The sequence below is a fragment of the Guyanagaster necrorhizus genome (assembly GCF_019112545.1).
Source record: "Guyanagaster necrorhizus MCA 3950 unplaced genomic scaffold BT62scaffold_47, whole genome shotgun sequence".
Classification (NCBI taxonomy): Eukaryota; Fungi; Basidiomycota; class Agaricomycetes; order Agaricales; family Physalacriaceae; genus Guyanagaster; species Guyanagaster necrorhizus.
In genome coordinates this window covers 1,484-27,853 of record NW_025064926.1, presented here as the reverse complement: position 1 = coordinate 27,853, position 26,370 = coordinate 1,484, and the positions used below count along the sequence as shown (strand labels likewise).

The window sequence follows — 26,370 nt, the reverse complement described above, 5'->3', positions numbered from 1 at the left end:
GAGTAGGCGGGTGGGTACCCATGGGCACAGGAAAGAATCAATGAAACATTTAAAAGTGATGAACAAGATTAGGGGAATTCAGAATGGATGTCGAGGATGTAGTTTCTGACAGACCCATGTTCATATATAGTACGGTACACATGATTTCTGATCATATCAGTGAAATTCAAATTCTTGGCATGGTCCATTTTAGTTTCAGCAGGTGTCCCGGCAATTGAATGGTAAATTTTTCCTCCCTCATATCCCTTAGAAACTTTGCAAGTATAATACTGTAATATATCACTACCTAGCTACAAAATACCGGAGGAAAAAGGTAAGGAAATGCGGCCACGGCAGCGGATTTTCAAACTGTATGGGACTTTCAATGCATCAGCGAATTTTCATGCGGCAATTGCCGTATTCGCTTACCTTCTGCGATAACGAGCAATTTTCTATTAGACTCTATGATTGGCGATTTAGTGGCATTCCTGTTGGTGTATTCTTGTGCATTGGCATCGGCGGGGCAGACTCCATTCTTTCTGACACGAGACCCGGTGCTCTCTCCTCACGTTGACGCATTTATCAGCGGTATTTTAGCAGAGTGGAACACACCGGGTGGCGTCAGCGTCGCTGTCGTGCAAAAACACGGTGATGGTACCTGGAGCGTGGAGACCAAGGGATACGGAAATGCCTCTGCGGACGGTCGACAAATGACCGAAGACTCTTTGTTCTTTATTGCATCAAATTCCAAGGCAAGTTCGATCATGTTGAGTACAACTTGAATGTTTCTCACTCGAACGGAAGCTGTTCAATATTGCTGCCACGGGCCTCTTGATTTCTAACGAAAGCTTATCACGTCGTATCTCCTGGGACACCAAAATAGCGTCTATTGTTCCGGAATGGGAGTTAAAGGACCCTATTGCATCGTCTCAGAGCACGATAACCGATGTTATGAGCCACCGTACTGGCCTTCCCCGTCATGATCTTATGTATGGACGGACGGATAATGTCACCTCAATTGTGAGTTTTAATTCGGCCGTATTCTGCAAACTGACTGATAGTATTGTCAGCTCAAAAGACTCAGACATCTTGAGCCATCTGCCGAGTTCCGGGATATCTATCAATACAACAACAACATGTACATGCTCTTGTCCTATCTGCCTGAACTCCTTCTCCCGCATAAGCCATCCTTTGCTCGCTATGTCAAGGAACACATTTTCGAGCCTCTAGGACTCACTTCGACTACTTATTCCTTGGATGTCGCTCAGGCAAGCGGCAATCTAGTGCAAGGTATGGCGCGAGACGGCATTAACAAAACCGAGAACATATTCGGTAGGGGAACCCCAAGAGCTATGTGGCATCCTAACTGGTTCTTGTCGGGTGGTGAGGACGGAAACTGTAAGCTTTACTTGCGCAGTATTATCTGAGTTTTTACTCATTCGTACCTAGACAAAGCGGGTGCCGGAGGCGTCATCAGTAGTGCTAAAGATGCCGTCAGGAATATTTCTACTCCCTTTCTTGTCTTGGCATGCTGATGTCCTGTTAGGCGACTTGGCTCCAGGCTTTGCTCGAAGATGGACGAAATCCCGTCACGAACGAGAGTGTCATCCCGCCTTATGTCATAGAAAAAGTTGCCACTGGAAAGACAGTGCAAACGGGCTACGCATTCGTGCCTATTTTGTCGCACGACGTTCTCTGACACTTGATTTAGGGCGTACCCTGAACTCTCGCCGGTGGTCTACGGTGGTGCTCAGTCCCGCTATACATATAGAGGACATGGTATGTCCTGTGTCGTCGTCTACGAACACAATAAATTGATGGTTATTGTGCCTGACAGAGATCATAGAGGCAAGCTACCGAACCGTTCACATCGGTCTCTCTTGACAAATATCTACTTGGCAGCATGGCGGATCCACGACAGGTTATCCGGCTGTCCAAAGTCCGCAATATTTCAGTGAACGCTGACTTCCCATCACTCGTATGTAGGTTTCATGACGCAGATTTCTCGATTTCCTTCCGATAAATTGGGCGTCGCTGTATTCTCAAACGACAACGAATATGGAGATATGCTTCATGAGATCATCAAGTGGTACCTTGTCGATGTCGCCTTCGGCCTTCCGCCCATCAACTGGAACTCTAGGTCAGTCCCTCGTAGCTAGTTATCATTCTATCTCTCCTCAACTCTCAGGGACAATTAACAGAATGAAGGCCGAAGTCACCAGACAACACCAGGCGCTCGTTCATGACTCTCATCCGAGGCCGACGAGCCCGCGACCGCCGTCGGTATCATTCGAGGCGTTCAGCGGTCGATACGAAAATTCAGGCTACGGCACAATCGATTTCTGTTTCACTTTTATGAATAGGACAGCAGCAGATCTTCTCTCACCATGCGATGATTCATCGACGGTACTCCCGGATGCTATCGATCCCTCCGTGCCGACCCTTCTAGCGAAATGGGACAAGACCTGGTCGACCCATATCATGCTGACTCACTTCGATGGAAATCTCTTCAATGTCAGCACTCTCGAAAGTAGAGTGCGCGTTTATGGGTTCTTTTCCTGGCGTGATTTCTCATATATGACCTTGCAGCACACAATCAATGATACTCAACCATTTTGGACTGCGGTAGTGCATGAAGGTAACATCGTGACTGCGGAGTTTGCCTTTGGCCAGGAGGAGGAAGGCCAACGCTCAATTAGCGGGTTCGGATTAACAGGCGATATATGGGGAGCAGGTGCTGAAGCTGGTACAAGAACGGGTGTGACTATTCAGGACCGTGCAGAGGTGTGGTTTCACAAGATCTAATCAGGATCTGTAGTATGGAAGGATGTTGAGCGGACAGACCTACCAGTGCTGGCGTTGCTGTGTCCGCCGTTTGAAAAATCTCCTATCTAGAACTCTCTGACCTCGCAAGATGTTCCAGTCCGAGAAATCGTCAGGGCGACCGAGGTCCCCAATTCCCGCCGATTAAAAATGACCCTTTTTAATAATCGGCGGCTCAAATGAGACGTTGCCATATAGTACCGACTACTGAGGCGGTCGACGACTTTCTACTTTAACAATCACTCTCGTCTGCTGCATCACTGATGAACAGTAATGGACTCCTCATCCGACTATAGCGGGATTCAGTCTGATCTAACATCACACAGCTTATGCGTCCGAATTCTGTCTGTTGTCTTCTCACTAATGTTCATCGGTCATGCGCACAGTAACTCTTTTCGTGTACCGTGTATACTAATCTGACACTTATTTCTTAGATGGCGCTCCTTTCGCTTTGCGACTCAGACGTGCAATCAACCCCGCGCTTAGAGGTAAGCGCTGGTTGTTTTATTGCTCATCACTGATCTTTTCAAGTCGCAAGGGCAACTAGTTCCGCAAAGTTAATTCCTTGCAGATCTTCGTTTCCGTCTTCATAACACATGGTTTTTGCAAATCATCAATGCTTATCCACTCTGGGAACTTGAAACACGTCTTCATCAGCCAACCTGCTACTAACCTAGAAACGTCTTATTACAGACTGTTTCGGTAGGAAGTGACCAATCTACCTATCATTCAGATAAAAGGGCGAGACGGTCAGCTACTGTTTTGCTCGTTTTCTCTTACCTTCCTACGTAGTCATGTCTTCAAAGTCTCACAAAAATGCACCTCCTCTACGTAGAGGTACTGCTTGTCTTGCTTGCAGGTAAGCTTTCGTTTGGCGTTACGATCGACGTTTCTGACCCTCACACCATCGTTCTCACAGGAAACGTAAATCCGTAAGCTCAAAGGATCATAATGTGCAACTTGAACTGACTCTGTTACCATATCCAGAGATGCGACGGTACTCACCCAGTGTGTCAGCAATGTATCAAAGCAAATCGAGAAGATGAATGCCGTTATACTGGCGTGAAACGGAAACGGCAGCAAAAGAATATTTCAGTTTTGCGTGGGCATTTATTTCAGTCAGAAACCATGAGGTAATGCCGCTCTCGTAAACTCAAATATAAATTCTGAAGCGTACTTTTCAGTGACTTCCCTTCAGACGTCTTTCCCATAAAACCAACACCGCAGGCTACAACGTCTACCCTCACTTCTATCTTTACCACACACTCTGCCTCCTCTTCGTCAAGCTCGCTTTCACAATCGCCCCCTTTTTCCATCGAATCCTTATCATACAATGAAATGGGGCCTATGTCTTTAGATGATCTGAATTCCTTAGGTCCGCAAACTCTGCCTCTTCCTCCGGAGGACTCTACACTTTCTGGTATACCTTATACGTATGACTTCCCATACTCATGGACTACCGAGGATTTGTTGCCCCAGGAAATAAAGATAATACTGTGAGTGTGTTGATATATATTTTCCCATCGAATCTCATGAAACAAATAGGATCGAGACCTTTCTTTCTCATCAACATCAGTGTTACTTCGAAGGATGTGGCATAGGGCTGACTGAATCCGAGCGGCATCCGGCGCTCATGAATGCTGTGTACCTCCTCGGATGTTACTACACACGGTCCACCCACTTTTTGAATGTGGAAACACACTTCTTGGACCTGGTGTTACGTGGCGTTGCATCGGCACTCTCCGAACATGAGAAGACTGTTGACGTAGTCCGAGCATCATCACTTCTGGCCGTATATCTTTACTCCACCGGGCAAATAGTAGAAGGATATCGATATTCCGTTTCTGCGGCACGGCTGGCATTGGAAATTGGGCTTCATCGAATTTGCCCCACTGAATTTCCTGGACCATTGCACAACCAGATCCCCATTAATCCCCATCATCATAGTACGGAGATAAACGACAGGATATCAGCGTTCTGGCAAATTTTCATGGTTGACAGTTGCTGGTCTGCAGCAACGGGATTTCCAAGTCTACTATCTGGTTCCGGTGAACACAAAGTCAGAATCGAAACACCTCTGCCTCCAAGCGTACGTTCTCTTTTGTTTGCATCTCGCAAACGCTCATATCTTCCCTTCATAGCAAGACAGCGCCGACACCATTGCCTTCTTCGGCGAGACCATAGCGTTCCCTTCAATACTGGCTCTGAAAATCAAGGCCGCTGCCCTGTATGAAGAGGCAGCGCTCATTTCTTCAGGTCAGATAACCTACTTTATTTCCATATAAGCATCTCACCATAGGACGACTAGACAACAACAATTATGATGCGGAATACTGGTGTAACTTCACTTCGGTTAAGAACGCTTTGGAGCGTATACAGGCGTGCCTTCCCTTAGTTCATGATTATTCTTTACCCATTTCAGAATCCATCATGGATGTTGACATTTTCTTCGTTCGCACCCTTGTCTACGTTTCAGTAATCAATATCAATCGGATCCACAACCCTGCCGACGCTCTGCAAGCGTCTTTGGATGCTGCCTCTCTCATTGCCTCTCTCAGTGATGATGCCTACGAATATCTCGATCCATTATTCTCCGTATGGTAGTCTATTGTCATTTTGTTCATTGTCTGACAGATTCCTAGGTACTGTGGACTTCAATTGCGAAAGCTTTTACGTGGAATATTCATCACGGTGGATCTGATAGATACCCAATTTTTCAGACGGAATCATCTCTACAGGTGGTTGTGAATGCCTTGAAGTCCCTGGGTCAATTTGTTCCACTAGCAGGTATTTCTTTATGTCTTCCGCAGCGGCGCCGGCAGCTCTTAAATTTGAATGCAGCACAGTGTGGGACACAAATTGAAGAGGACTGTGCGTCTTCGGGTGTCTGTGATCCGACCCACCTCTGCGAGGAAAATGTACTATGGGGACCGGCGGAAGCAGCTCAATCTGAATAAGATACACGTGGATCGGCACAGTCATTTGGAGTTGTCGATCGGACCATCGAATTCAGTTCGACATCATATACGACGACGAGTGGTCATAGCTCTGGTCATTATTTCTCATCTTTTCGGCTATCCGAAAATATCAACCTTTCTCAAACACTATAAACATCAGTTTCATTGACATTCTCACCCCTTCTTCCTTACCCACCAATATGTTTTTTGCTCTAGTATTACTCTCTACTGCCATTCCTGCCCTCGCTTGGAATAATTCGACGCTGTCCATTGGTCTTGGTCCAGCGCTTGCAGCCGTTGGTCTTACCACCTTGGCTTCGCAGGCGGGCCGCCTCAACAACACAAGCATAGGCCAAGGCCTTCTGGCGAGGTTAACTACGGGAAATTATACATTGTTTGCTCCAGATAACGCAGTATGTAAGTGCGATGTTCGCCTGCAGAGTTACAGGTCGACTTGCGTTTCGATAGAGTTGACGTTGTGTTATAGTTTCTAATGCCACGAATACTTCAAGTTTTCCTAGTGACGACAACCTTTTCGCCAACGCGCTAGCGTACCACATCGTGTCAGGCAGCTTCACCCATACGAATGAAACAGGGAATCAAACAAATGCCACGCTCGAGGCAGAAAATTACCCGAATGTCACTATCGGGCGTACTTTACTTGACAATTCTTCTGTGGTTGAGCTTGAAGGAAATAAAAGTCAGGTACTCGTTTGGAGTGATATTAACCACACAGTTCAGATGTACAACCAACCGTGCGTTCATACGGCTCTTATTTTGATCATCATTTAAACCTTCGTTGTGATAGAAAAAATGTCTCTGTTCTGAACAGCACGCTCGTCGGAAATTTTCTTGTGAATCGAATAAACGGCGTACTCGTAATTCCGCCCGATGTATCCGACGTTCTCGTTGAGCAAAATCTCACATATCTGGCCAATTATTTGAATTCGACGACCATTACCTCTTCTAATGGTACCAACGAAACTATAACGCAGTTGTTAGACAGCGATTCGATAGCAGGTTTTACGTTCTTCGCGCCGGACAATGCAGCGTTTGACCTTGCACGCTCGTCTTTGAATACGACAGCATCAGTCCCTGTCATGGAGAACCATGTACGTTGTGACCATTTCCTTTTAATTATTTCCTTTTGATTACATCTGATTGACGGTATATTTAGATAGTCAATGTATCGACAATCTACTCACCCTCACTCACGCCATCAGAAAACTTGACTTCGGTAGGGGGTGAGCCGCTCACATTCACGACCAATTCTTCGGGAACGTTTGTACACAGCGGAAACGTAGCAAACGCCAGGATCATAAAAATGGATATGCTCTGCAGGAATGGCGTTCTCCATATGCTCGACCGGGTTCTGATAAACACAGCGACCAACCCCGCAGCTGCCACATCCGCGTACGTACTTTTCTCTGGCTCATGCGTTGACGGGCTTCTCTGAATCCCGACTTCTCTGGTTAGGCATGAAGCTGCGACCGCCTCGGCTGAAGTTTCGACGACTGAGACGGGACCGGTCGGTGTTCCTACTACCGCTGGCTTAACCGGTAGCAAAGCGGAGTCGAGTAGCAACAGAGCCCAAAGTGTGTTTGATGGAGCGGAAGATAGCATGACTGCTATGCTGACTGCCTTTGTGGCTATCATGGGTTGGGCTGTGGCTTTCGCTTGATCGTAGTAGTAGTTTCCGTCCGATATGGACTATCTTTCAGCTTAACACTATAATGCCGCCGCTACTGTATATTCAGAACTAGTACAAAAGAATTGTGTATCTGTAGAATTGTTATGCAAATAGGTTCGCGTTATCGGAGGAAAATGTCGAGAAGGGAGCAAGCACCCTGAATCATCAGGCAGATTAAAATGAGACTGGTTAATGTGAGTCGGCAAAAATCGAAGTACATGTGTATGTTTCTCAGTTATCTCTGAATGAGTAGGAATGTTATAAATAGAAGGCAATGCGTAGTTACAAGCTGAAAACGTGTATATTTATATGATTAACATCATGAGTATATGGAGGAGCATATATTTGTATAAATGAATCACTGATTTCTTTCGCGGGCTATATGATCAAATCTTGATACAATACAATTATAGCAGGCTCTGGGCCTGTACAAGAGCGCGTTTAAGGAAGGAGGCAGGACCAGTAGATTAGAAAATGTTTTGCAAGGTGTAATCCTATCTTTCGTCAACAATCTATGAAATATAGTGAGACTCAAAGTAGGTGTGTATAAGCACAATGCAAGAAGCGCAGACTGTCTGAATGAGGATCCGGATGTTCACTGTTCAGTCACGTGAGCGTGGTGTCCTCAGCGGTCTGCGGCATTACCCGGTTCTTCTTTGGCTAGTAGATTTGCACCATGAGGCGTCTCTGGTGCACTTTTTCTCAGCTGTTATACGTACAAGATAACTAATCTTATGATAGTGCATCTCCCAAAGCGGGATATCTACGTACCGAACTGTCTGCACCGACTTGGTTCTGTTCACGTTACCAGTCATAAGTTTTGCATGGCATTTTTGATGTTTGAGGTCAAAATCCCACGGTTTTTTCGTCCAAATCCATGACAGCAGGTTGGTGAACTCCCAACTTATCTCATCCTACTCGTTACTGATGACATTTCATCCAGGGAGCTGACATATCAATCTGGGCCATCTTTTCGAGCGGGTTCTGCCCTGATTTTGTGGCTTGATAGAAGCTGAATCTTCTCTCAGCCAGTCTCTGGTCGGTCTGGATCGGCTCAGAGGCGATTCAGCTTCTCCGATTTTATCGTGGCCGCCTTTTCCGGGGCCTCTTCCTAGTACCTACCCATGACAAAGCTGTCGTCTTGTATTTTGCCCAGCCCGTCTATCCTTGGGATATACCGGCATTTTAATTTGATCCACCTGGAACTGCCTGTGAATAACCCTCTAGGACCAATTGCCGGCGAAAAACGCCTGCGTATCTTGTCGATGACTCTTGACATCCTCGTTGCATTCTCACTGAACGATTGCGTTGAAATCCGTTCTCCTTATGGCGGTCAGGTACATACGGTTTCTCACAGCACAACCTTAGGTCTTCACGCTCCCGCGTTGCGTCGGAATCCGCGTTCAGCGTGCTCAACCAGATATTGGGCCCGATGATTGACCACGATATCCGCTGTAAGGTCGTGCGTGGTGCATGCTGACGATCTTGAGGGAGAATCTCGCATGAATGATACTACACCGGATTTCTGCGTCCGCTTGACCACCGCAAACTGGTCTCTGCTGTCATGGAGGTGGGTTTTGTGTGCTTGTTTTAGTCTACATGGAAAGTTTACATTCCCTGCGATTCCCTTGCGCCAGGCACGAAATAAATCTCGCTTTCTGGTCTAGATTTGTCTAAAGAGTCCAGGCTGTATTTCTAACCGTCTACAAATGGGCACCCGCTCCGCGAGACGTATTTCACCATACCCGCCTCTCCGCTGCTGGGGACTCATAATTTATTTTCTCGATCCCGCCGGGATGAGCATCTACATCCGATGTTCGTTCTGGTCGTCATCAGTTTGCCCATCCGAAGTTTACTGTTCGTTGACGGGGATTCTTCGGGGGACTTCTCTTCGCGGTTGGCTTGGCATATGCACCTTTACTGAGGCTATTCATCTTGAGCCTTCTCGATTCCGGAGTTCTTCCCCCCTCCACTCTCCCCCCAGGGTATCTCTGTACTGCTTCGAATATCGTTGAGCGTCCATCGTCACGTCCAGGGCCACTTTCCGCGTGCTACGCGTGACTACCTTAGCACAAACCGTGTGCAAAGAACTATCCGTGAGTAATGTTATCTGGCGATTAATTACACCCGCCAAAGCACCTTACAGCCTAAGCTTCCTAAATTCTCCCGAGACTGAGATAATCAGGCTAACCATTTTCTGTGCATTACCTATCATCTCGATGGAGATTGTGGTCAGGCACATGCGCCTTTTCCCTTACCCATGTTTCATAAGGGATCTCGGAGGGCGGGTCGCAAAGCCCCACGGCAGCTGATGGCCGTGTGTTGCGGGGGGATGTTTGGCCTCTCCTTTTGGTGCGATTCGGAAGAAGAGTTCCATGATCCATTTGACCCAGATACACAAGTTTGTTTCCTTCTTTGTGATTCTTCTCACCATCAATCCGTTTGCTTTGATCTTGTCAGCTGATGTATAACTTTCCCCCCCTCCTCCCCCTTTGATTGATTGATTCTCCCTTCTCATGTTGCGAACTCCTTAACGCCTCTTGACGTTTGCGGAGAGAATGATCTGCGAGAAATCCGCGTTTGGTTGGGTTGAAATTTTTCTTTTTTTGGGACTCTGCAGAAACCTTTCAAAACTCCTGCACAAGTTTCTCAAAAGGACGCAGTCGCCAATAGTAGAACAGGCTGAGAAGACCTGCCCATCAGTTTGGCAGAGTCGACCAATAACAATCGCTTAACAGCTTTCCGGGTATACGGTCCCTACTATCTAGCCTCGCCCTCCGGTGGAAGGATTCCTACCTTCCCCAGGACATGCGGTGACCACACACCGTTAGACCTTTTTGTTTTTCTAAATTTATAGTCTACCCTCCAAGAGGAGTGATGGTATGTAGGTCTAGTGCTTACCCTTCTTGTGAAATGGTCCCAAGCATGCCTGAGTGGAAGACAGCCCTATAACCTCACGTGCGACTCTTTCGTAGCTTCGCGGAATCTCTCGTCGGAAAGACTAGGTAACGAATCCGACATGAGGAAAAAAAACAAATTGCACGTAAAGCCGCCTTGCACAAAAATACCCCCACCCAGCCACGACGAGAGGTTGCGATGACGGCAACTTAATCTTCCCGCATTGAAAATAGGCTGCTTAGCCACTTGAACCCAAAAGCCACAATCATGTCTGGAGATCCGGTTACGCATAGTTCCAGATTCCATCCTTGGAGGGGGTGTTCATAATTAACCTGGATATGTTCAACTCGGGTATGGCGCTCGAAGTTGGAATCAGAAACATCTATCTAGAAGGTCCTCCTCTCGTTCCACTTTGTTTGTGCTGCCCATGGTGTGGTTCACAGGATATACAGAGAGAGCACAGGGAGCACATGAACACAATAACGCAGAGAAAGATGGATAATTGATACGAACGCCCCCAAATAATTCTTCGCGTCAAGGAAACTGAGCAATGTTTGCCGCGGCTCGGCAAGGTGCGGTGGTGATGCCTAAATATAGTCCTGGCACCCCTGGCGGCGGCCTGCCGCCGCGCAGGTTTCTTTTTTTTTTTTGGCATTCCCCTCCTCCCTTGACACACCGAAGTGAACCTCAAGTTCAAGCGCTATGTACGGAGTATGTTTACTCCTTTCTGCAGCCTTTTGTCCGTGTACCATCGATTCCAGGGTGTTCGATTCGAGTGCTTTCTGCGGGGGCTGGCGACTTCTAGTGTCGAGGCTGTCTGGCACGCCCGGCCATGGTATATCGCCCATCAACGCACCATGGCCCACATGCCCACGCAGAAATATTCCAAGTCGAGCCCTCGATAAGCTTCCGATAACACAGGCCCTTCAAGGAGCCCAGTTGGGCACCAAATTCTAATCGATTGGCGCCCCATCATCGCTTAGAGAAAAATGCCTCACGATCTGGATAACCCATCTGTCGCCGTCCATATTTTACCCAACATAAGATACTCTCCCTATCCACTCAGTCAGGGTTTCACGGCTGACTAGCCTAGCGACTGAGGGCCCACCGGTACCGGGGAACTATACTTAGAGTTTCCGGCATGGTGGGTGCGCGCATCATTTTCCCCCGTCTCTAGGAACTGGGCTCACGAGTGCCTGGGGTTGCGGTCGGCTGACCCGCGGCCACTCCCACGAACGTTAACTTTTGCCGGGTGCTGCCTCCTCACATCGCGCATTCACGATTGTTCGATCCCAGCGAGCGTCTCAGCACCTCGTCTTCCCTCTTGGGGCTGTGATCTTTATCAGCCCACGGGGTTGCGGTGCCGTCTCGAGATGGGCGTTTTTACTCGTAGAACCCGCTCTTGAGGGGCGTGGGGTTTACTCTCGTTTATGCGATCCTTCCCGCCCCCCCGGCTCCCCAAAATCATTGGTGGCACATTCTGTGATATCTCATTGCCTACGTGAGATCGCTTGAGAAAACATCCGAGGTCTAATCGGGTGACTCCAAAAAGGGCAATTCGCTGAGGCGGGGTTATCCATATTAAGAACATCCCGCTTCTGGCGGGGTAGCCCTTCCGCGCGTTGGCCATTACGGTGGGTGGTGGTGGTGGGGGTGGGGGGGGGGGGGGGGGGGGGGGGGGGGGGGGCATGTGCCCATTGTCTGACCTCATCGATGCGTCACCACCATCACTGCTAGCTGCCGATCGTGGTCCTCTGAACCCGGGGTTGGTCGAGAGGGAACGGGTAGACAGATAGATCCCATGTACAACGCGATGCGATGCGCCCACCCAACTCTCTTCCCTTTCTCAGCTCGCTGGGCTGATTTTTGTCAATTAGTATCAGAATGCTGTGCGCACGAATTTGTAGTAGTATTACCACTACCACTACCACTACATCTTTCCACGGCCGTAATCCTGTGTTTTCTCGCATCTCAAAAACCTATTGGTTAAGATAACCTTAATGTTATTATTGTAAACCCATATTTTTAAGGTCGACAAGTTCATTTCGTGGAATCAACGGATGTTTATGCTGCTATATGAACTTTTGAACTTCCCCCTCTTCGACCTACATAACGTGCTGTGTTACCCAGCTCCGTCGGCGGTGGTACTACTCAACTTCCACCTCGATCGTGGTTCACGCAATCTCGGTGATTATAGAGAGGTATAAATATACACCCGGGTGGAACACGTCCACGCACCCTGACGCCGACAGTTGCCGTGGTTATCATTTCGAAACGTAAACGTGTTGCCCAAAAAACCAGACCCACCAGACCCACAGTCTAAAAGTATTAATCAGGATGTGTATGTTTGAAAAACTACCCGATACAAAAAAAAGGTTTACCACGAAACTACTAAACCGTAACCAAAACCAAAAAAAGGAAAAAAAAAAAAAAAGAAAGAGGAAAAGAAAGAGATTAGGAATTGGTGAAACGTACAGGTAAATACAACGGGATAGCGTGGACGACAGCAACGAGGGGTGACTAGAACTACAGAGGAAAGTTTTGGGTGGGTACTTTTAAAACCATCTGTCCGTTGTATTTTAACGCGGGAGAGAGGAGGAGGAGGAGAAGGAGAAAGAGACTGACGGCGAAATTCCGCGTGGAAGACGGGCGGGGGGGGGGGGGGGGGGGGGGGGGGGGGGGGGGGGGGGGGGGGGGGGGGGGGGGCGGATCACCCATCCAGTATCCGCTCCCTGCTCCAGAACCCTGCATCAATCGCAGATACTGGAGGGATAGTAGTAGGGGCGCCTGACGACCCGCCATGATGGAGGAACTGCGAGTTGGAAAGGGACGTGACGGGGGGTAAAGCGCGAGGTAAGCCAGCCGTAGCGCGCGAATTGTTGTTATGTGACGAAGGGTACACGTTCGTCCCCCCCGCGCCGCCGCCGCCACCAACACCCGACGGGGCGAAACTGCGATGGTGATCAAAACCCCGGCTCTCCCCTGGTACTGGGAGCTGATACTGGGACGAGGCAGTGCTCGTCCCGTTGGTGGTGGTAGGTGAGGCCGCTGCGGGGTAGCTACTTAGTTGGGCCTGAGTGGGGAAAAAGGGGGTGTTGAGTGTGGGGAAGGAGTAGGCACTGGACGTCGAGGTTGAGGGGCTCGCTCCTGGGCCAGGAGAGTTCGGGCTAGGCCACGAACTGGGAGAAGATAGGGGAGGGAAAGACTGAGACTTTGCGCTGATAGGAGTGGCGGCAGAGCGATCGCTGGTACCGAACCAGCCAGAACCAGATGATCGGGTGCTGCTAGAGGAGGTGTCCCCCGCCCAAGCTGCTGAGGTCGCGTCGGTGGGGTAGTGGCCCGAGTTGTGACGCTGCGGGTACGGGTACTGCGAAGGCAGGTGGCCCGATTGTGATAGACGCGGTGAAGATACCGAGTGGTGGAGGCGGTCAGGCTGCTGCATGTACGAGAGGCGCCCCTCGGATATGTCATATCGCGAGGAGGTGAAGGGGAACGTGGGTAGTCTGGCATGGGGCGGAGCGCTAGGTTCGCCGTAGTGCGAGGGGTGAGTCAATCGTGAATAGCCACCCATGTCAAGGGGATCTGCTTGTGAATCGTCGCCATCAGAAGGGGAGGGTTCACCGAGATCACCATCAGCCGCGTCGGGCGGCATGATGGACCCGTCGGGGGCCCGCATGCCGGCCGCATCAGTTTTTCGGCGCTTGCGAGAGTTGTTAGGGCGGCGCCTGTAGACATAGTCGGGATATTTGGAGTTGAATGTCTCCTTGAGCTGTTTCGCTTGGTCTAGATAAAACTGCTTGTCGTTCTATGGGGGAACGGTTTCAGCTGAGAGTACGATCGTGAACCAAGAGATGGGATTAACCGGTGACATGGACGACCATTCTTTACTCAGAATCTTGCTGATTTCGCCCGTACGCATCGACTGGTTCTCGGCTGAAACCTGGGGACGTCGTCTGCGGGCGAAAATCATAAAGGCGTTCATGGGACGCTTTGGCGTGCCGTCCGCATTGAGACTCTGGGAAGTTAAGGCGGCATCATCTGTCACGTCGCTGGTGAGGGTCGGCGGCGAACACGTAAATGCGCGCGACTCACCATCGGCATCGCCGTCGCTCTTCTGTGGGTCACTGTACACGTTGTAGGTGGAACCGTCATCTGAACCCGACTGAGAACCTCGTTCGTCGCGTCTGTCGGACTTGAGCGTCACGGGGCCAGATTCTGGAAAGTGGGAGAGGGAATACTGATCAAAGGGACTCATCCGGGGTCGAAAGGAAGAAGAAAGGGAAAATAAAACCAGGTGAGAGACGAGGACTGGACGGAGGTGGAGTTAAGACAGAGGTAGGGCGGAGAGGGCTGGATATGACAATTGCGGGATGATCGGCGTCGATACAGAAAGTCTCAGTTAGATCGCTCACGCTCACGGCGGAACAGGACGAGCGACACGAAGAGGAGATAACGAGAGAGCACTGGACGGGGCACTGGCAGCAGCAGCGTCGTGTTCAAGAAATAGTTCCCAGTCTTCTCTTTTCTTGGTTGTCCTAAAGCAAGAAACCTGACGTACGAATCCAGGTTCGCATCCAGTTTGCCGTTTTAGCCATGTATGTACTCGCATCTGGCAAACAATCCGGTTTGATCTCGTCCGTTAACTTGGTTCGTCGCCCTTCTCAGACACCGCCTGATCTGGCCAGCAGGCACACCATTGTCCCCCTTGGGCCGGCTTTTACCTCCAATTTCCCCGTCGCATTTTTGTCCAGATCCCGCTCGATCAGCTCGTGACGGCGTCCAAGCAAAAAGTCTCTGATCTCGTATCTCTTCCCGAACGACATGAGAACCCCAGCATATGCTCTGCGTTCCTCTTTGTCTCGCCTCGGTTCTTGTGGACACAACCGCTGCTATGCACGGAGCCTTTTGACAAGTGCGGCAATTCCATACATAGATATCCCAAGCCAGCCGCATTAATTTGATCGATTCGCCAAACTCTAACTTTTCCCGAGATCACTCCCAAAAAAGCGTAAATTATCTTCGAAACCCCATTTCTTTTCAGAAGGGAAGGGAGGGGGGGGGTGGGACCCTGCAACACCCAGACCCTGGCTGTTGGGTTCGGTAACTTCCCTTCGTCCATCCACGACTTTATGGGTGATATGTGCTAACGGGGTTCGTCGCTTGATTCATCACACCTCTCGGTGTTTCGAGCCTCAGATCCATTCAGCTTATCTCAAATCCCCCACTTTCAAATGCCTCAGATGCTGTGCACCCTACCCCGGTGCCAGACCCGGTGATCTACTGGTGCCTGCTTCGTTACTCCTTCCCAGAGCCATGCCAATGCCACGGAGTCTGAAAGGCCCAGCAAACCGAACCCTCAAAAACATCCCAGGCATTTAGGTAAGCAATATACACGATGAAGACCGGAAATGAATGGGATTGTCGTCCAGAAGCGCAGTACTGCACGTTTAGAATAGAGTCCATTGACGTCGACGTTGAAGATCATCAAATCCTATATGATATTCATTTCTATTGAATAAACACCACCACCGTGTTTCGATCGAGTTGCATGTCGCGCGCGCGTCGAACTTTTTTTTTTTCTTTTTTTTTTTCCCTCTTGAAAGTTCCGGGTCTCAAAGCGCCTGGGAAGCCGTCACGAGAAAAAGAAGCCAAGGGCTCGCTCCCGTGTTCGCTCGGTCGACTCGACGTGGCACAGTATCCAAGTCGTCCGGGAAGGGACCAGTGCGGATCTTGAACATACGAAAGACAGATTATCCCAAGTCAGCGGCAACCAGCAGCACACCCTCCCCCCCCCCTCCCTCCCCACTCCACCCGAGATGGGTTCGTAACGGCATTCTGTGGCGGATGCCTTCTCATAATTAGACAAGACATCGCGGAGAAGGTGCGTTTTATTGGCCTGGGAATGCGACGTTTACATCACAGACGCGAGGCGATATGTCCAGCAAGCTTTCAAGGCCGGAAGAAGGTGGAGATCATTGTACGTAGAAGGAAGAAAGGACAACGTTCTAGCGAAGGCGTGGGGGGGGGGAGTAATCAGGCGTTAAACAAGTACACATCTCCGCTTACGCAAAGTCGCGGAAGCGAGAGGGAGTGAGAAAGTGGGTGGGGTGCTGCATGCCTAGGAAAACGTTAGTATGAAAGGTCCTATTTTCAAGCCACGAGATAAGTCTTTACGTTATCTAAGACCCGCTTCCAGATGGAGGAATAATTTCATCCCTCTCTCTCCGATTTATGAGCCCAGGCAAATGACAAGTCATCTGTGGGAAACAAAAAAGTTGTGCGAGTCAGAATTCTCGGAATCTTAACTTGAGATTAATGGGAGGTTCAAAGTGATAGGCGGTCGAAGGCAGTGGCGCGGTCCCGGATCATGATATCTTTTGTAAAGGGGGCGAGTAATGAAATGCAGAGTGCTCTTTAAGGAGATATTGGTCATGGGGCCGACCTTCCCTTCCCATTCGAGGGCTCGATATTGCCGGCGCGCTATCTCCCAGAAAAGTTCACTGCCGAGAAGCGCGTGGTGGTGGAGAGAGATATAGATCCAACCAACTGCAGGATGCAGGACGCAGGAGAAAATAGTGCTTGGCTTTCTATGTTTGTTTCGCTAGAATCGCAGCCGAGCTCGAGATGGACGACGAAAGAAGCAAGACGGGAAAAGACCCCAAGCAGAAGCTGGCTCCAACGTAGTTAGAATTCGAACAGGAATAGTTTAGAGTTCGAGTTGGCCCAGTTGGAGGACACCTAGACAGAGACAAGTTTGGCGATGAGAAAGAAGCCCATAGCATGGTCCCTTCCTAGTGCTGTTCGTGACACCAAACAAGGCTAGTGTAGCACTCGGAGCCGTCGCCACAAGCCTGGATTCTCCACGAGAAAAAAAGCAAAAGCCAAAAAAAAAAAAAGAAAAAAACGGCGAGGTTGTGTGACGCGGAAAATGCTGCGAAGGGTAAAAAGGGCAAAGGCTCAGGTCCGGTCCGTCGAGGACCCGGTACCGGTGAGCTAATTATAGCCCCGTTCCTTTTATTTCCTCGGACTGCCCAGTTCATCTCGCGAACGCAGCGGGCCACACACGACGTCGATCCCAAATTTATGGGGCTAACAAAACGTCGCCGTTTATCCTATGCACGAGAGCCCAGTCCATTCACCCATTCACACCACTTTGAGGCCAGAAATTAAAATTCTTGGGGGGACTTGACATGCTTCTGTGCAGGTTTTTTTTTTTACTCATCAATGAGAAATGAAGTGGGTCTTTTCTCGAGGTGCTCTGCATGTCTCGCGTCCGAAAATCCCGCAGTGGCATTCATCTCGCGGGAACGCCGCGATCATCCTTGCCGCGTTTCTAGCTTCCGACGCGGGATCGGGGTTTGAGAGAGTCAAGCGTGGCGGAGAAGATCTATCTGGCAGCTTGGGGAGAGTCACGATTTCGACGGGCAAAAAAGTCCACGGCTCGCTATCCGCCTGGGAAATCGGCGGAGAATTTTGTAGTTACGCGCGTTGATGGTGGGGGAGAATGTAGCGTAGCTAGTCTGGTCGCGATGAGACACACAGCAATCGAGTTTAATGAAGGGGGTAGCCCAAACAAGGCAGTTGGCTCTAGTCTAGACGAGGAAAAAGGGTGGGTCTTCGGACTCGAGTAGACGGTCCACAACTAGGGGGTCAGGTAAGGTTGGAATCATCCCGACAATATTGGTAGGGGGTTGGGGGGGCGGGGGGAGGCGGGGGCGGTAGCACGTCGCGAGGTCGGACACCTCGGGAGATGATACAAAATTAAAAAAGCCATGACAACAAGAAGCCTGGTAAAGGCGTAGTTCAAGGTATATACACCCGAGCCTGGGAGTCTGGACGGAGAACCCCAGCGTCTTCCCCCCCCCCTTCGCTTCGCGTGCTGTAATCCCGCGAAAGGGCTGATATCTGCCCAAAGAAGGCGATGATCAAATTCTCTTTGGTCAGATGAGACACGTAACGAACTGAAAGCTCCCGGGGGGGGCCCAGGTCGAACACGCTTGGGGGAGGGGGAAGTGGGAACTAGGGTGCAATAGTAATCGAGATCGAGATAAACCCATAGACGAGAACAAGACGAGGCGACGGCGACGAAAGATGGATGAATGGAGGGATACGCTGGATCAGCGTGCGGTCTGTCTGGCAAGGAGAGAGCTCAGCCCTGGGGCCTGAGGACAGCCTCCAAAAAAACGGGGAAGGGTAAATCAGAGGAGAGGAACGGTACCTAGGAAGAGGAAGAGGAAGGAGGCCCCGACGACAGATCTTTGTTGTAGGAAGAAAAACAAAACGTCGCAAAGTTCCTGATCAGAAAAACATACTAAAAGCTCGGGATAGGGGGTGGCCCCGGGCCGGCGCGCGCGCGCCTTTCCGAAAGTTGGGTCGGAGTTGGGCGGGGTTTTCTTTCAGCTCCCTCTGTGTAAGTTTTCGGCGGTGGAGAATGTCCCCCTGTCGACATCGACCGCGAGATTCAACATCTGACTCGGAATGTTTCAAAAATTTTCTTTTTTTTTTTCTTTCTCGGAATGACGGATCATCGTCACGTTTGGTGCTTGGTCCCCCCGACTCCACAGAGAAAATCTGAGAGGGTGCTCATCCACTATATGTGGAAGAGAAATGTCGGCCTTCTCCGAACGGCTCGGTTTGTTATCTCCTTTCCAGAAACTCCTGTTGTCTCCTAGACACTGCAACCAAGTAAAATTGCCCCTTTTCTTTTTCATCCCTTTTCTGGGATACATACATGCGTCTGTGCAAATTTACCAACGCTTCCCGCGAAGCTGTCAAGGTGCGACCCTCCGACGCCGCAACCAATCCTACTGTCCCACTGTTTTTATAATGCAAACTGTAGGACCCACTGAGGCACATAGGCTCCCATGAATTTAATGATCTGTGCGCTGCTCGCTCCTCGTACATGTGAACACTCAGCTGTTGTTTCTACCCGCGCACATCCAGGAACTATTTTCATTCTTTTGGTATACTAGATTCGTCTGCCCCCCCACCCCAGTCGTCATGTCCATTGCAGATAATAGACCTCTGTGTCAGTTTTGCATTCTTAGGCTTCTTTATATAGAGTCGCAGCTTCTCTTTCCTAGCATTATTCTTTTTCATTTCGCCGCTTCTCCAAACAACGGGGCCGATCTTTTCTCTCTAGTATTCATCATAAGGCCGTAAGAATGCAGAAATGTTTTTAGGGTCATTATCTGTACGTAGTAATTTGGCTACGTATTCATTCAAACTTAAAAATAATTTATTCATACCCGCTCAGGACCCACCAAGATACATAAGTCACCACAAGGCTCGAGTCGTCCGTTTCCGTCGGAGGTGGGGGGGAGACGCCACTGAGACTCTTGTCATCCTACTTTGCCGATGTCCAATTTTCTTGACACAAGGGAACGGTTCTTCTCTTTTCTTTTTCTTTTTCCGGTTTATGCTTCTAGTTGTGAACTTTTGGGGTACTAATGAGGGCAGGGCTTCTCCGACCGCATTTGGCGGATAGGACAAGAATAGAGGGGGGGGGGAAGAAAATGAACATTTCATTGCTGTTTATGTTAGAAGCGAGATGGTGGACTGGACCTTCCTCGTCAGATCTTTGGTCGCGTTTGGTTAAAGCGCATCTTGGTCGGTGTACCAAGAAGCTGGGTCGAGATTACGGTTCCTTCAACTGCCATCGTTAAAGAAATACTTCCCAAAGCTGGTGGGCTTCTAACAAACGAGGTATCAAAACATGACAATTTATCTATCCCAAGTCGACTCGTTCCAAACTTGGCTTCTACTGAAGCGCCCACACACTGCCTTGATCAGGATGGACACGCTATGAAAGGGTAGTAGGGTAGTCAGCGTAATGATAGTGGAAACATTTGGAAGGGGGGGGGGGCCAAGGATAACGTACATCGGCGGCAAGCTCCATCCGAATCAACGCCTCTAGAACACCCTGGCAAATCTCGTTAACAGTTGTCCTTAATATACTCGGGGAGGGCATATGACATGGAACTTGCCTTCCCAGTCCACCTCTCCGTGTCTTGCACCTGCTGCGGTGTGATAAAGTCCTGGGATGTGCGGGACGCAAACACCATTTGCGCGGCGGCTGCGCGGATGACGGTATCCGGTGCGGCAAGCGCTGCAGTCCCTGTGGATGTGGTGCCAGCAGCCTTGTCACTGGACGCTACCGGTTTCACAGGGCCGGTGCTGAGCGGCGGAAGTGCTGCTTCGGACATTTTCGTCATGTTGCGATTCTTCTTGGACCAGCACTCGGCAAGATGGTATAAGTGATGTGTCTCCATCTGGTGCGCGTCTTTTTTAAGAACATTCATTACTCGCTGTCATTGTTTGGGTAATAATACCTCTAATGTGGCGACATCAGGCGTGGACGCAATGATCTGCTCAATGAGTGTGTCATTGTAGTCTGGGAACGACGTATGTCTTCCTTGCGAGGAGTAGAAACTATCAGCTGATGCGTTGGTGATCCCAGCGACGATTGGGGTTGTGGAACCGGAAGGTTTCACGGTTTCTAGGGCTTGATGTACCTAAGAAAAATGTCACGACATGTTTGAACAGCAGTTAGCTTTTGGCAAAAGGCTGATGCGCAAACTTTTGGAATGACCGCATAAATTACCTTGAAGGTGGCGATCTGATCCTGCCCAATGACAACCGATTGGCGCTAAGCTCTTCTGAGATATGTGGATCAGATCCCATCTTCCGGAAATAACATGCGGTCATTTGAAAAATGGGCCCAAAAAAAAAAAACACAAAACAAAACCTTCTGCCGCGAATGTTTTTTTTCGACATACCACATCATGGAACTCCGGATCTGCGAACACCTGTGCCGGCATTTAATTTCCGGGGCAGAACTTTTAAATGAACAGGGACAACATACCGGTTTGCTTATTCTATAAGGCACATCGTCGTTTTCCTCCGGGTTGACAAAGTCGAAATCAACGTTCCGTGTCACTGCGATGCACGCCCTGGGGACGACGACCGTTCCTACCGGCACGTGGATGAGACCTCCACAAGAGCCTAACCTGTTATGAAACCCCGTTCAGTTCCGTCACAGCCCATCGCAGAATGATACTTGCCGGATAACCAGCATGTCACCGACGAGGCATTCTCGAACTTCGCGAACAAAGAAGTCCATGTTGGAGGCGCCCATTCCGATGCTGACAATAGATACCGGGACACCCTTGTATCTCCCGGTAATGGTGAGGAATCCTCGTTCCGAAGATAGTTGGAAAGGCTTGGGGGTAACGTCAAGGAAGGAGGCTATGGTATGCGCACGGGAAGACGAGCCGACGGTGATCTCGATAAGTTCATTAAGGTTGACGAGTTCCCTGTACATCGATTTTTGGTTGAACGTACGAGCCTGTTGGCGACCTCTCCGGGCCGCAGTCCAAGGTGATATACACGAAGATCCGCCGTTCGAGGGAAATCTAAACGGCTTCTTGTTATTTTAATTGATGATAATGCCACAACAGCAACATACTGGCATCGGTGAGGGTATCTTTCATGGCTTCGACAGGATAATCGTGGTGGAGAAGGCAAAGGGTGGTGTTCACTGGTTACTCCCGCGGGCCATCAACTACCGGCAACCCGGCACGAATCCCGGACCCTCGTTCCAGACCACCACCACGATCAAGACGATAGCGCTACCTGCGACGACAGACTGCAGAGGGGAGAAGGTAAATAGGTTAGCAACGCGGTGAGCATCTGTTGTCACCTTGGTGGTTCTGTCCTGACTCATGAACGAATCTAGCAATGCGATAAATTTCCGATTTTTTTTTTGGGCTTGAAAGCGGCTCGGTTCAAGCTGGCGTATCTGACAACACTGGAACGGTTCGCAAGAGCCCGTTATGTCTTGGAAATGACGATGGCTGCGGAACGTTACGACGGCTGGTGACGGTTGGGCAGCTCCTAACCCTGCATATCGGCGACAGAAAGCGTTGGAAATGGACGACGACAGGCCCTCCGAAGTGTGGCGACTGTCCGCGGAAAAAGGTGTCGTTCGTTTTTTTTCAGTCCGTTGTTTAATATCTCATGCTGCGTTGCACTCGTCAGTCGAACCATTTTACTCTCTCCATTTCTCCCTCTGATCACGTCAAATATCAGATAATCCTCCTGTCCTTCGTCGGAACCCTTAAAGGAGAACCTAACCACAGTCGGTATCTCCTCTTGTTCTCTGAAATTCCGGCAGACTCGCTAGGCCGTATACGTTCAAGCTTATGACGGTTTGTGCAGCCGCCCCTACGAGAAGAACGCATCTTGGACAGAGTTCTGGCGGCTGTCTATAGCCCGAGTTCTGCTCTTCTTTTCTCATCGACGTTTCTAGCCTTGCTGAAATCCTTGCGAGTCTAGTTTGCGTCTATTGTCATAAACTTCTTGATCACGTCCAACTTTCTTTTTTGTCCAGACTGACTACCTAACTTAAGGTTCGCGGGACGGGTTTGCCGACCGCCACCAATGTGTCTTTTATTGCTCTTCTCAAGCAGAATGGCCTGGCATCGTGACCCCCAAGATAAGGCATGTTGAGCAATTTCACATGGAAAACTAGACATTGACAGCCATCTGTAGGTGTCACATCGTCTCCTTCATCGGGCTGTCGACCTACATAAGACGGTGTGGAACTGCAATCGCAGGAAAGGTCAGGATACATGTCACCCGATATCAACTTATCGAGCATGTGCTTCTGGTCTTCCCCTTCTTTTTCCTTGGTTGTCTGGATCAGGTCAGGTTTTTATCAATCTGGAGATCTTGCCCTTTTCTCATCATTTCCAACACGTAGGTTTCCCTGTACGTATGTGTTTATACTTAAATGCTACCTTACGCCGCTCGGGATATGGATATTTGCGCGTTACATCATGGCTGACGTTCCTCAAGAACGACATTTCGACGGTGCTCCTGAACCTGAGCCACTTTCTGGCGTCTGCTTTCCATCAGGGAACGACATGTGTTCCAAAGTTACTTTTCCTTTCCCGCACTGCTCGAGCGCAAACGTGGGGGAGGGGGGTGGTTCTTGGACCAGTTGCTCAGATAAATCACGCACAAGGAGTTAATCGATCCAAGCTAAGCTATTACTGTCGTTTCGTTGGAACCATTGCCCAGGTTGACGAGATCCGACAATTGCTCGCGATCGTTGTCACGCTCCTCAATCATTAAGTCACGACCTGATAGTTCTTGTCGAATCCCTGGGAATATGTTACTATGGGGAGCTGCGTGCCGTTGCTTCCCCCAAGGCGTTATCCGGTGCCCTGTACGCCCTCCCTCAAGCATTGCAGCCGCTAATTTCTCTCCCAAAAATTGGCATTTCCACCCCCAGCCTACGGCAAATATCGCTCGAGCCTTCAGGTACAAGAGAAAAAGGACCCGTGATTACGCTCATCATGGGCGTGCCAATCGGAGGGCTTCAAGTTTGTCGCAAGGAACAGTTTGTTTGAAGCAGGGCATGTCGATGAATTGATCTCCGCGCTGCAAGCACAGGAAGAACCTCGCTGGTCTTTCGGGTTCGAGCTGGACCTTGACTTCGGCGCAGATATCCGTTCCAGGTGCTGTTTTGTGCGCTTCTGCTTCGGGCTGGAACTGACAATTTGATAGTATTAGCTTGTCTACGGGTTTATGAGGCCGTGTCGGGATAAGTAGACTCAGCCATGTCGTCTTCGGCACAGATAGCCGTTTCTTGATCTCCCTTACTTGCCCACCGTTCCGTGATAATTCACGCCGCGGTTCCTTAATGAAAAAAAAAAAAAATAATCTCGGTCAAACTCCAGATCGTGGCCAAGTTTCCGAGTAGTTTCCAAGGATGATAATGCGACGTAGCCAATCTGCACGCGTTTGCAAATTTGTCAATCTCTGAATCTGTTTGGTTCTGCACCGAAAAGCCATCGTATTGTTGAACTCCTTCTTGAAGACTCACGATAGACCCGCAGAACCAACAGCAACCGTTTTTTATTGCAGGTACTTCAAGGCAGCCACGCCAAAGCGTTCCCCGGCGGCTTCGATAATGATCTTACAACCCCCGCCAATAAGCTCTGAAAAAGGAATCCAACGCGACTCGTGCCCACATTTATTCCCTTCAAGACAAAAAACCTCCATCGAGACTTTGGAAGACGCTCGCCGCCCACTCTAGGTAAATGACAACTTTACTCATTAAAGCCCCCCTGCCGAATTTGTGAGTCTGTTCTGTGAGCCATCCTTGTGGGTATAGCTAAATATTGTGTGCTGTGCTGTAACAGCGCTCATAACACCGACATCGCCGTTGAGAACTGACAGTCGTCCATCTTTTCGCATCCCGAGCGATGATGATCAGCGGGTTTCCAATATGGATAACGTATCAATCATCCCACGCCTATCTTACTACTGGCGCTGCTTTAGTAGCTTGATCATGTTGAAGCTAAGATAGTAGTAATAAGGTGAGAAGATTAGCTCCGATAATATACATAGTAGAACCTCCAGCAGGTATAAATAAATGTACACGATATAAAGAGTCAGAGACAACAACATCCATTATGATGCGCAATCGTGGGCTTAAGGAACACCCAGCGCTGACTATTGATTCATAATGAATGTCCGTCAGCTTCGAGGGACACTGAAGCAGAATGAACACCCCACCTTGTCGTATATCTTTCTCAATCCACTCCATGTTCGCAATCGTGTACTCCTTATCGAGCCAAGTCGATATGGAATGTCGTCCACTAATCCCCTCCTTTTCCCGCATGCTTGTATACACGTTTGGGCCGACCCCGACCCCGTTTCGTCACTGTGATAGAATGATACCAAGTGGGCATGGCGTAGTTGTGGACACCTCCACTGTGCCGCCTTCACACTCCATAGGCACGGAAGGTATGGAACCGCGAGATCATATTTTAGATAAGGGTGGCTAATGATATCGTTCGGGAGCTCGGTCGACAAGAGGCGCAGGCACGTGTCTATCTGGCAGATGCAGGTATTAATACCGAAACGGGGACTGGCTGAAACGAGGTAATCGGATACAATTGAGGGTGTAGTTCGCGTTGTCCCTCCGCCGAGATCAAATTTGAACCTGATATCGTCGGCCGACAGGAATCCATGAGAGTCGTGGAGATGGCCCAGTTCGTCGCTGTCAAGGATCGCTGGACAGCAGGATGGGAATCTTGAAAGAAACGTTAGGGAAGGGGGGGGGGAGAAACCATGTTAGTGAGAGTGAGTGTACAAAGGCGCACCGGTAGTGAAAAGGCTTCCAGTAGAACTAGTTCCTTTTCTCTCCAACAAGACGTGCTTTTTCCCGCAAGAAGGTCCATTCATAATGCAATCCATTGGGAAGCTGGCACGGGTATTGAGCAATACATCGGTATACTTTAGAATTTCTAGATGTACCGGATTGTAGATAGCCTCGATTTTAGGGGGTTGTCCAGGAGCTCTGATAGGTTTTGTCAGTATTCTCAAGAATGGATTGCGTGCCTTGGTGCCCATTTGGAACCACCCTACGTTTTCTCGATGCCATGTTTCTTTTGCGTGCGCCTCAGCTCCCGTGCAGCAACAGCATAGATGACGGCCTCCGAATTGCAGCTGCTCCAAGGATACAGAACTTGAGCTTGATGGGGCTTAAGAGTCGCGCAGAGGCGCACAATTGGAGGCGACGCTGCCTAGAGATCCCGTCAATGGTAGCGCTATCACAGAAATGTCATCTTTTCCACGTACATTGTAAACCCTTTTCCATAAAAAATCCTATCAGCTGAGTAATAGTGTTATACGGAGAACATAGCCACCGGCATCCAACTTGCCCCAGTCCTGTCGACAGCTCCTCTGAACCCACTACGCATCTGATATGGTCATGTAGACAAATAATACATTTATTACCACCAGGTTTGCATTATTCCTCCAGGCAAGAAGAATTTTAAAGCCTCCTGGGACCGACCGACCGACTGACCGACGTGCCAGAATGCCGGCCCACAACCCCCTTGCCCTTTTCAAAAATGAGAACATGTTGAGCTTGGGTTGTCCTGAGGATTGACTAGTCTTCTTATTATACACAAGACATCTGTTCACGGACTTCTGCCGATTGCTCAC

General features: G+C 49.5%; 12 protein-coding genes across 12 annotated transcripts; 5 read left to right on the top strand and 7 right to left on the bottom strand.

Moving 5' to 3' along the window:
* Nucleotides 1-408: 408 nt before the first annotated feature.
* On the top strand, nt 409-2,103 carry BT62DRAFT_937839 (beta-lactamase/transpeptidase-like protein). Its single transcript, XM_043187415.1, has 7 exons — nt 409-731; nt 784-999; nt 1,050-1,377; nt 1,429-1,472; nt 1,526-1,758; nt 1,817-1,827; nt 1,882-2,103. The coding sequence occupies exons 1-5, from the start codon at nt 444-446 to the stop codon at nt 1,676-1,678; spliced, it is 1,029 nt and encodes a 342-aa protein (XP_043034081.1). The 5' UTR covers nt 409-443; the 3' UTR covers nt 1,679-1,758; nt 1,817-1,827; nt 1,882-2,103.
* A 78-nt stretch (nt 2,104-2,181) lies between these two features.
* Nucleotides 2,182-2,784, top strand: BT62DRAFT_910204 (uncharacterized protein; the record flags this gene model as incomplete). The annotated part of the gene is made up of 2 exons (XM_043183784.1): nt 2,182-2,514; nt 2,569-2,784. 2 exons carry the CDS (start codon nt 2,182-2,184, stop codon nt 2,782-2,784), a joined length of 549 nt encoding a protein of 182 aa, XP_043034080.1.
* Nucleotides 2,785-3,199: 415 nt separating this feature from the next.
* On the top strand, nt 3,200-5,859 carry BT62DRAFT_577016 (uncharacterized protein). The gene is made up of 10 exons (XM_043181466.1): nt 3,200-3,290; nt 3,334-3,661; nt 3,722-3,734; nt 3,790-3,935; nt 3,987-4,298; nt 4,348-4,891; nt 4,944-5,058; nt 5,111-5,397; nt 5,445-5,589; nt 5,644-5,859. The coding sequence occupies exons 2-10, from the start codon at nt 3,597-3,599 to the stop codon at nt 5,757-5,759; spliced, it is 1,743 nt and encodes a 580-aa protein (XP_043034079.1). The 5' UTR covers nt 3,200-3,290; nt 3,334-3,596; the 3' UTR covers nt 5,760-5,859.
* A 100-nt stretch (nt 5,860-5,959) lies between these two features.
* Nucleotides 5,960-7,329, top strand: BT62DRAFT_823522 (FAS1 domain-containing protein; the record flags this gene model as incomplete). The annotated part of the gene is made up of 5 exons (XM_043182368.1): nt 5,960-6,176; nt 6,247-6,514; nt 6,568-6,871; nt 6,937-7,172; nt 7,236-7,329. Coding segments are annotated over 5 exons (1,119 nt in total), but the record flags the coding sequence as incomplete, so codon positions are not given.
* Nucleotides 7,330-10,353: 3,024 nt separating this feature from the next.
* BT62DRAFT_576842 (uncharacterized protein) lies at nt 10,354-10,851 on the bottom strand. The gene has a single exon (XM_043181465.1). It carries the CDS (start codon nt 10,651-10,653, stop codon nt 10,396-10,398), a length of 258 nt encoding a protein of 85 aa, XP_043034077.1. The 5' UTR covers nt 10,654-10,851; the 3' UTR covers nt 10,354-10,395.
* A 772-nt stretch (nt 10,852-11,623) lies between these two features.
* Nucleotides 11,624-11,992, bottom strand: BT62DRAFT_1080709 (uncharacterized protein; the record flags this gene model as incomplete). The annotated part of the gene is made up of 2 exons (XM_043179602.1): nt 11,735-11,992; nt 11,624-11,677 (listed from the first exon to the last, which is right to left on the bottom strand). Exons 1-2 carry the CDS (start codon nt 11,975-11,977, stop codon nt 11,624-11,626), a joined length of 297 nt encoding a protein of 98 aa, XP_043034076.1. The 5' UTR covers nt 11,978-11,992.
* A 33-nt stretch (nt 11,993-12,025) lies between these two features.
* BT62DRAFT_576811 (uncharacterized protein) lies at nt 12,026-12,383 on the bottom strand. The gene has a single exon (XM_043181464.1). The coding sequence runs from the start codon at nt 12,315-12,317 to the stop codon at nt 12,081-12,083; it is 237 nt and encodes a 78-aa protein (XP_043034075.1). The 5' UTR covers nt 12,318-12,383; the 3' UTR covers nt 12,026-12,080.
* A 656-nt stretch (nt 12,384-13,039) lies between these two features.
* BT62DRAFT_937835 (uncharacterized protein) lies at nt 13,040-14,913 on the bottom strand. The gene is made up of 3 exons (XM_043187414.1): nt 14,440-14,913; nt 14,210-14,385; nt 13,040-14,152 (listed from the first exon to the last, which is right to left on the bottom strand). The coding sequence occupies exons 1-3, from the start codon at nt 14,600-14,602 to the stop codon at nt 13,058-13,060; spliced, it is 1,434 nt and encodes a 477-aa protein (XP_043034074.1). The 5' UTR covers nt 14,603-14,913; the 3' UTR covers nt 13,040-13,057.
* A 2,474-nt stretch (nt 14,914-17,387) lies between these two features.
* BT62DRAFT_937834 (uncharacterized protein) lies at nt 17,388-18,043 on the top strand. Its single transcript, XM_043187413.1, has one exon. It carries the CDS (start codon nt 17,579-17,581, stop codon nt 17,837-17,839), a length of 261 nt encoding a protein of 86 aa, XP_043034073.1. The 5' UTR covers nt 17,388-17,578; the 3' UTR covers nt 17,840-18,043.
* A 1,937-nt stretch (nt 18,044-19,980) lies between these two features.
* On the bottom strand, nt 19,981-21,978 carry BT62DRAFT_937832 (purine and uridine phosphorylase). The gene is made up of 9 exons (XM_043187412.1): nt 21,815-21,978; nt 21,691-21,761; nt 21,411-21,631; nt 21,212-21,356; nt 21,126-21,155; nt 20,679-20,861; nt 20,334-20,618; nt 20,228-20,269; nt 19,981-20,149 (listed from the first exon to the last, which is right to left on the bottom strand). Exons 1-9 carry the CDS (start codon nt 21,837-21,839, stop codon nt 20,108-20,110), a joined length of 1,044 nt encoding a protein of 347 aa, XP_043034072.1. The 5' UTR covers nt 21,840-21,978; the 3' UTR covers nt 19,981-20,107.
* Nucleotides 21,979-23,200: 1,222 nt separating this feature from the next.
* Nucleotides 23,201-24,472, bottom strand: BT62DRAFT_1012494 (uncharacterized protein; the record flags this gene model as incomplete). The annotated part of the gene is made up of 5 exons (XM_043177938.1): nt 23,201-23,353; nt 23,404-23,645; nt 23,702-23,904; nt 24,284-24,353; nt 24,412-24,472. 5 exons carry the CDS (start codon nt 24,470-24,472, stop codon nt 23,201-23,203), a joined length of 729 nt encoding a protein of 242 aa, XP_043034071.1.
* Nucleotides 24,473-24,698: 226 nt separating this feature from the next.
* On the bottom strand, nt 24,699-25,406 carry BT62DRAFT_937830 (uncharacterized protein). The gene is made up of 3 exons (XM_043187411.1): nt 25,315-25,406; nt 24,934-25,254; nt 24,699-24,870 (listed from the first exon to the last, which is right to left on the bottom strand). Exons 2-3 carry the CDS (start codon nt 25,037-25,039, stop codon nt 24,716-24,718), a joined length of 261 nt encoding a protein of 86 aa, XP_043034070.1. The 5' UTR covers nt 25,040-25,254; nt 25,315-25,406; the 3' UTR covers nt 24,699-24,715.
* Nucleotides 25,407-26,370: the final 964 nt, after the last annotated feature.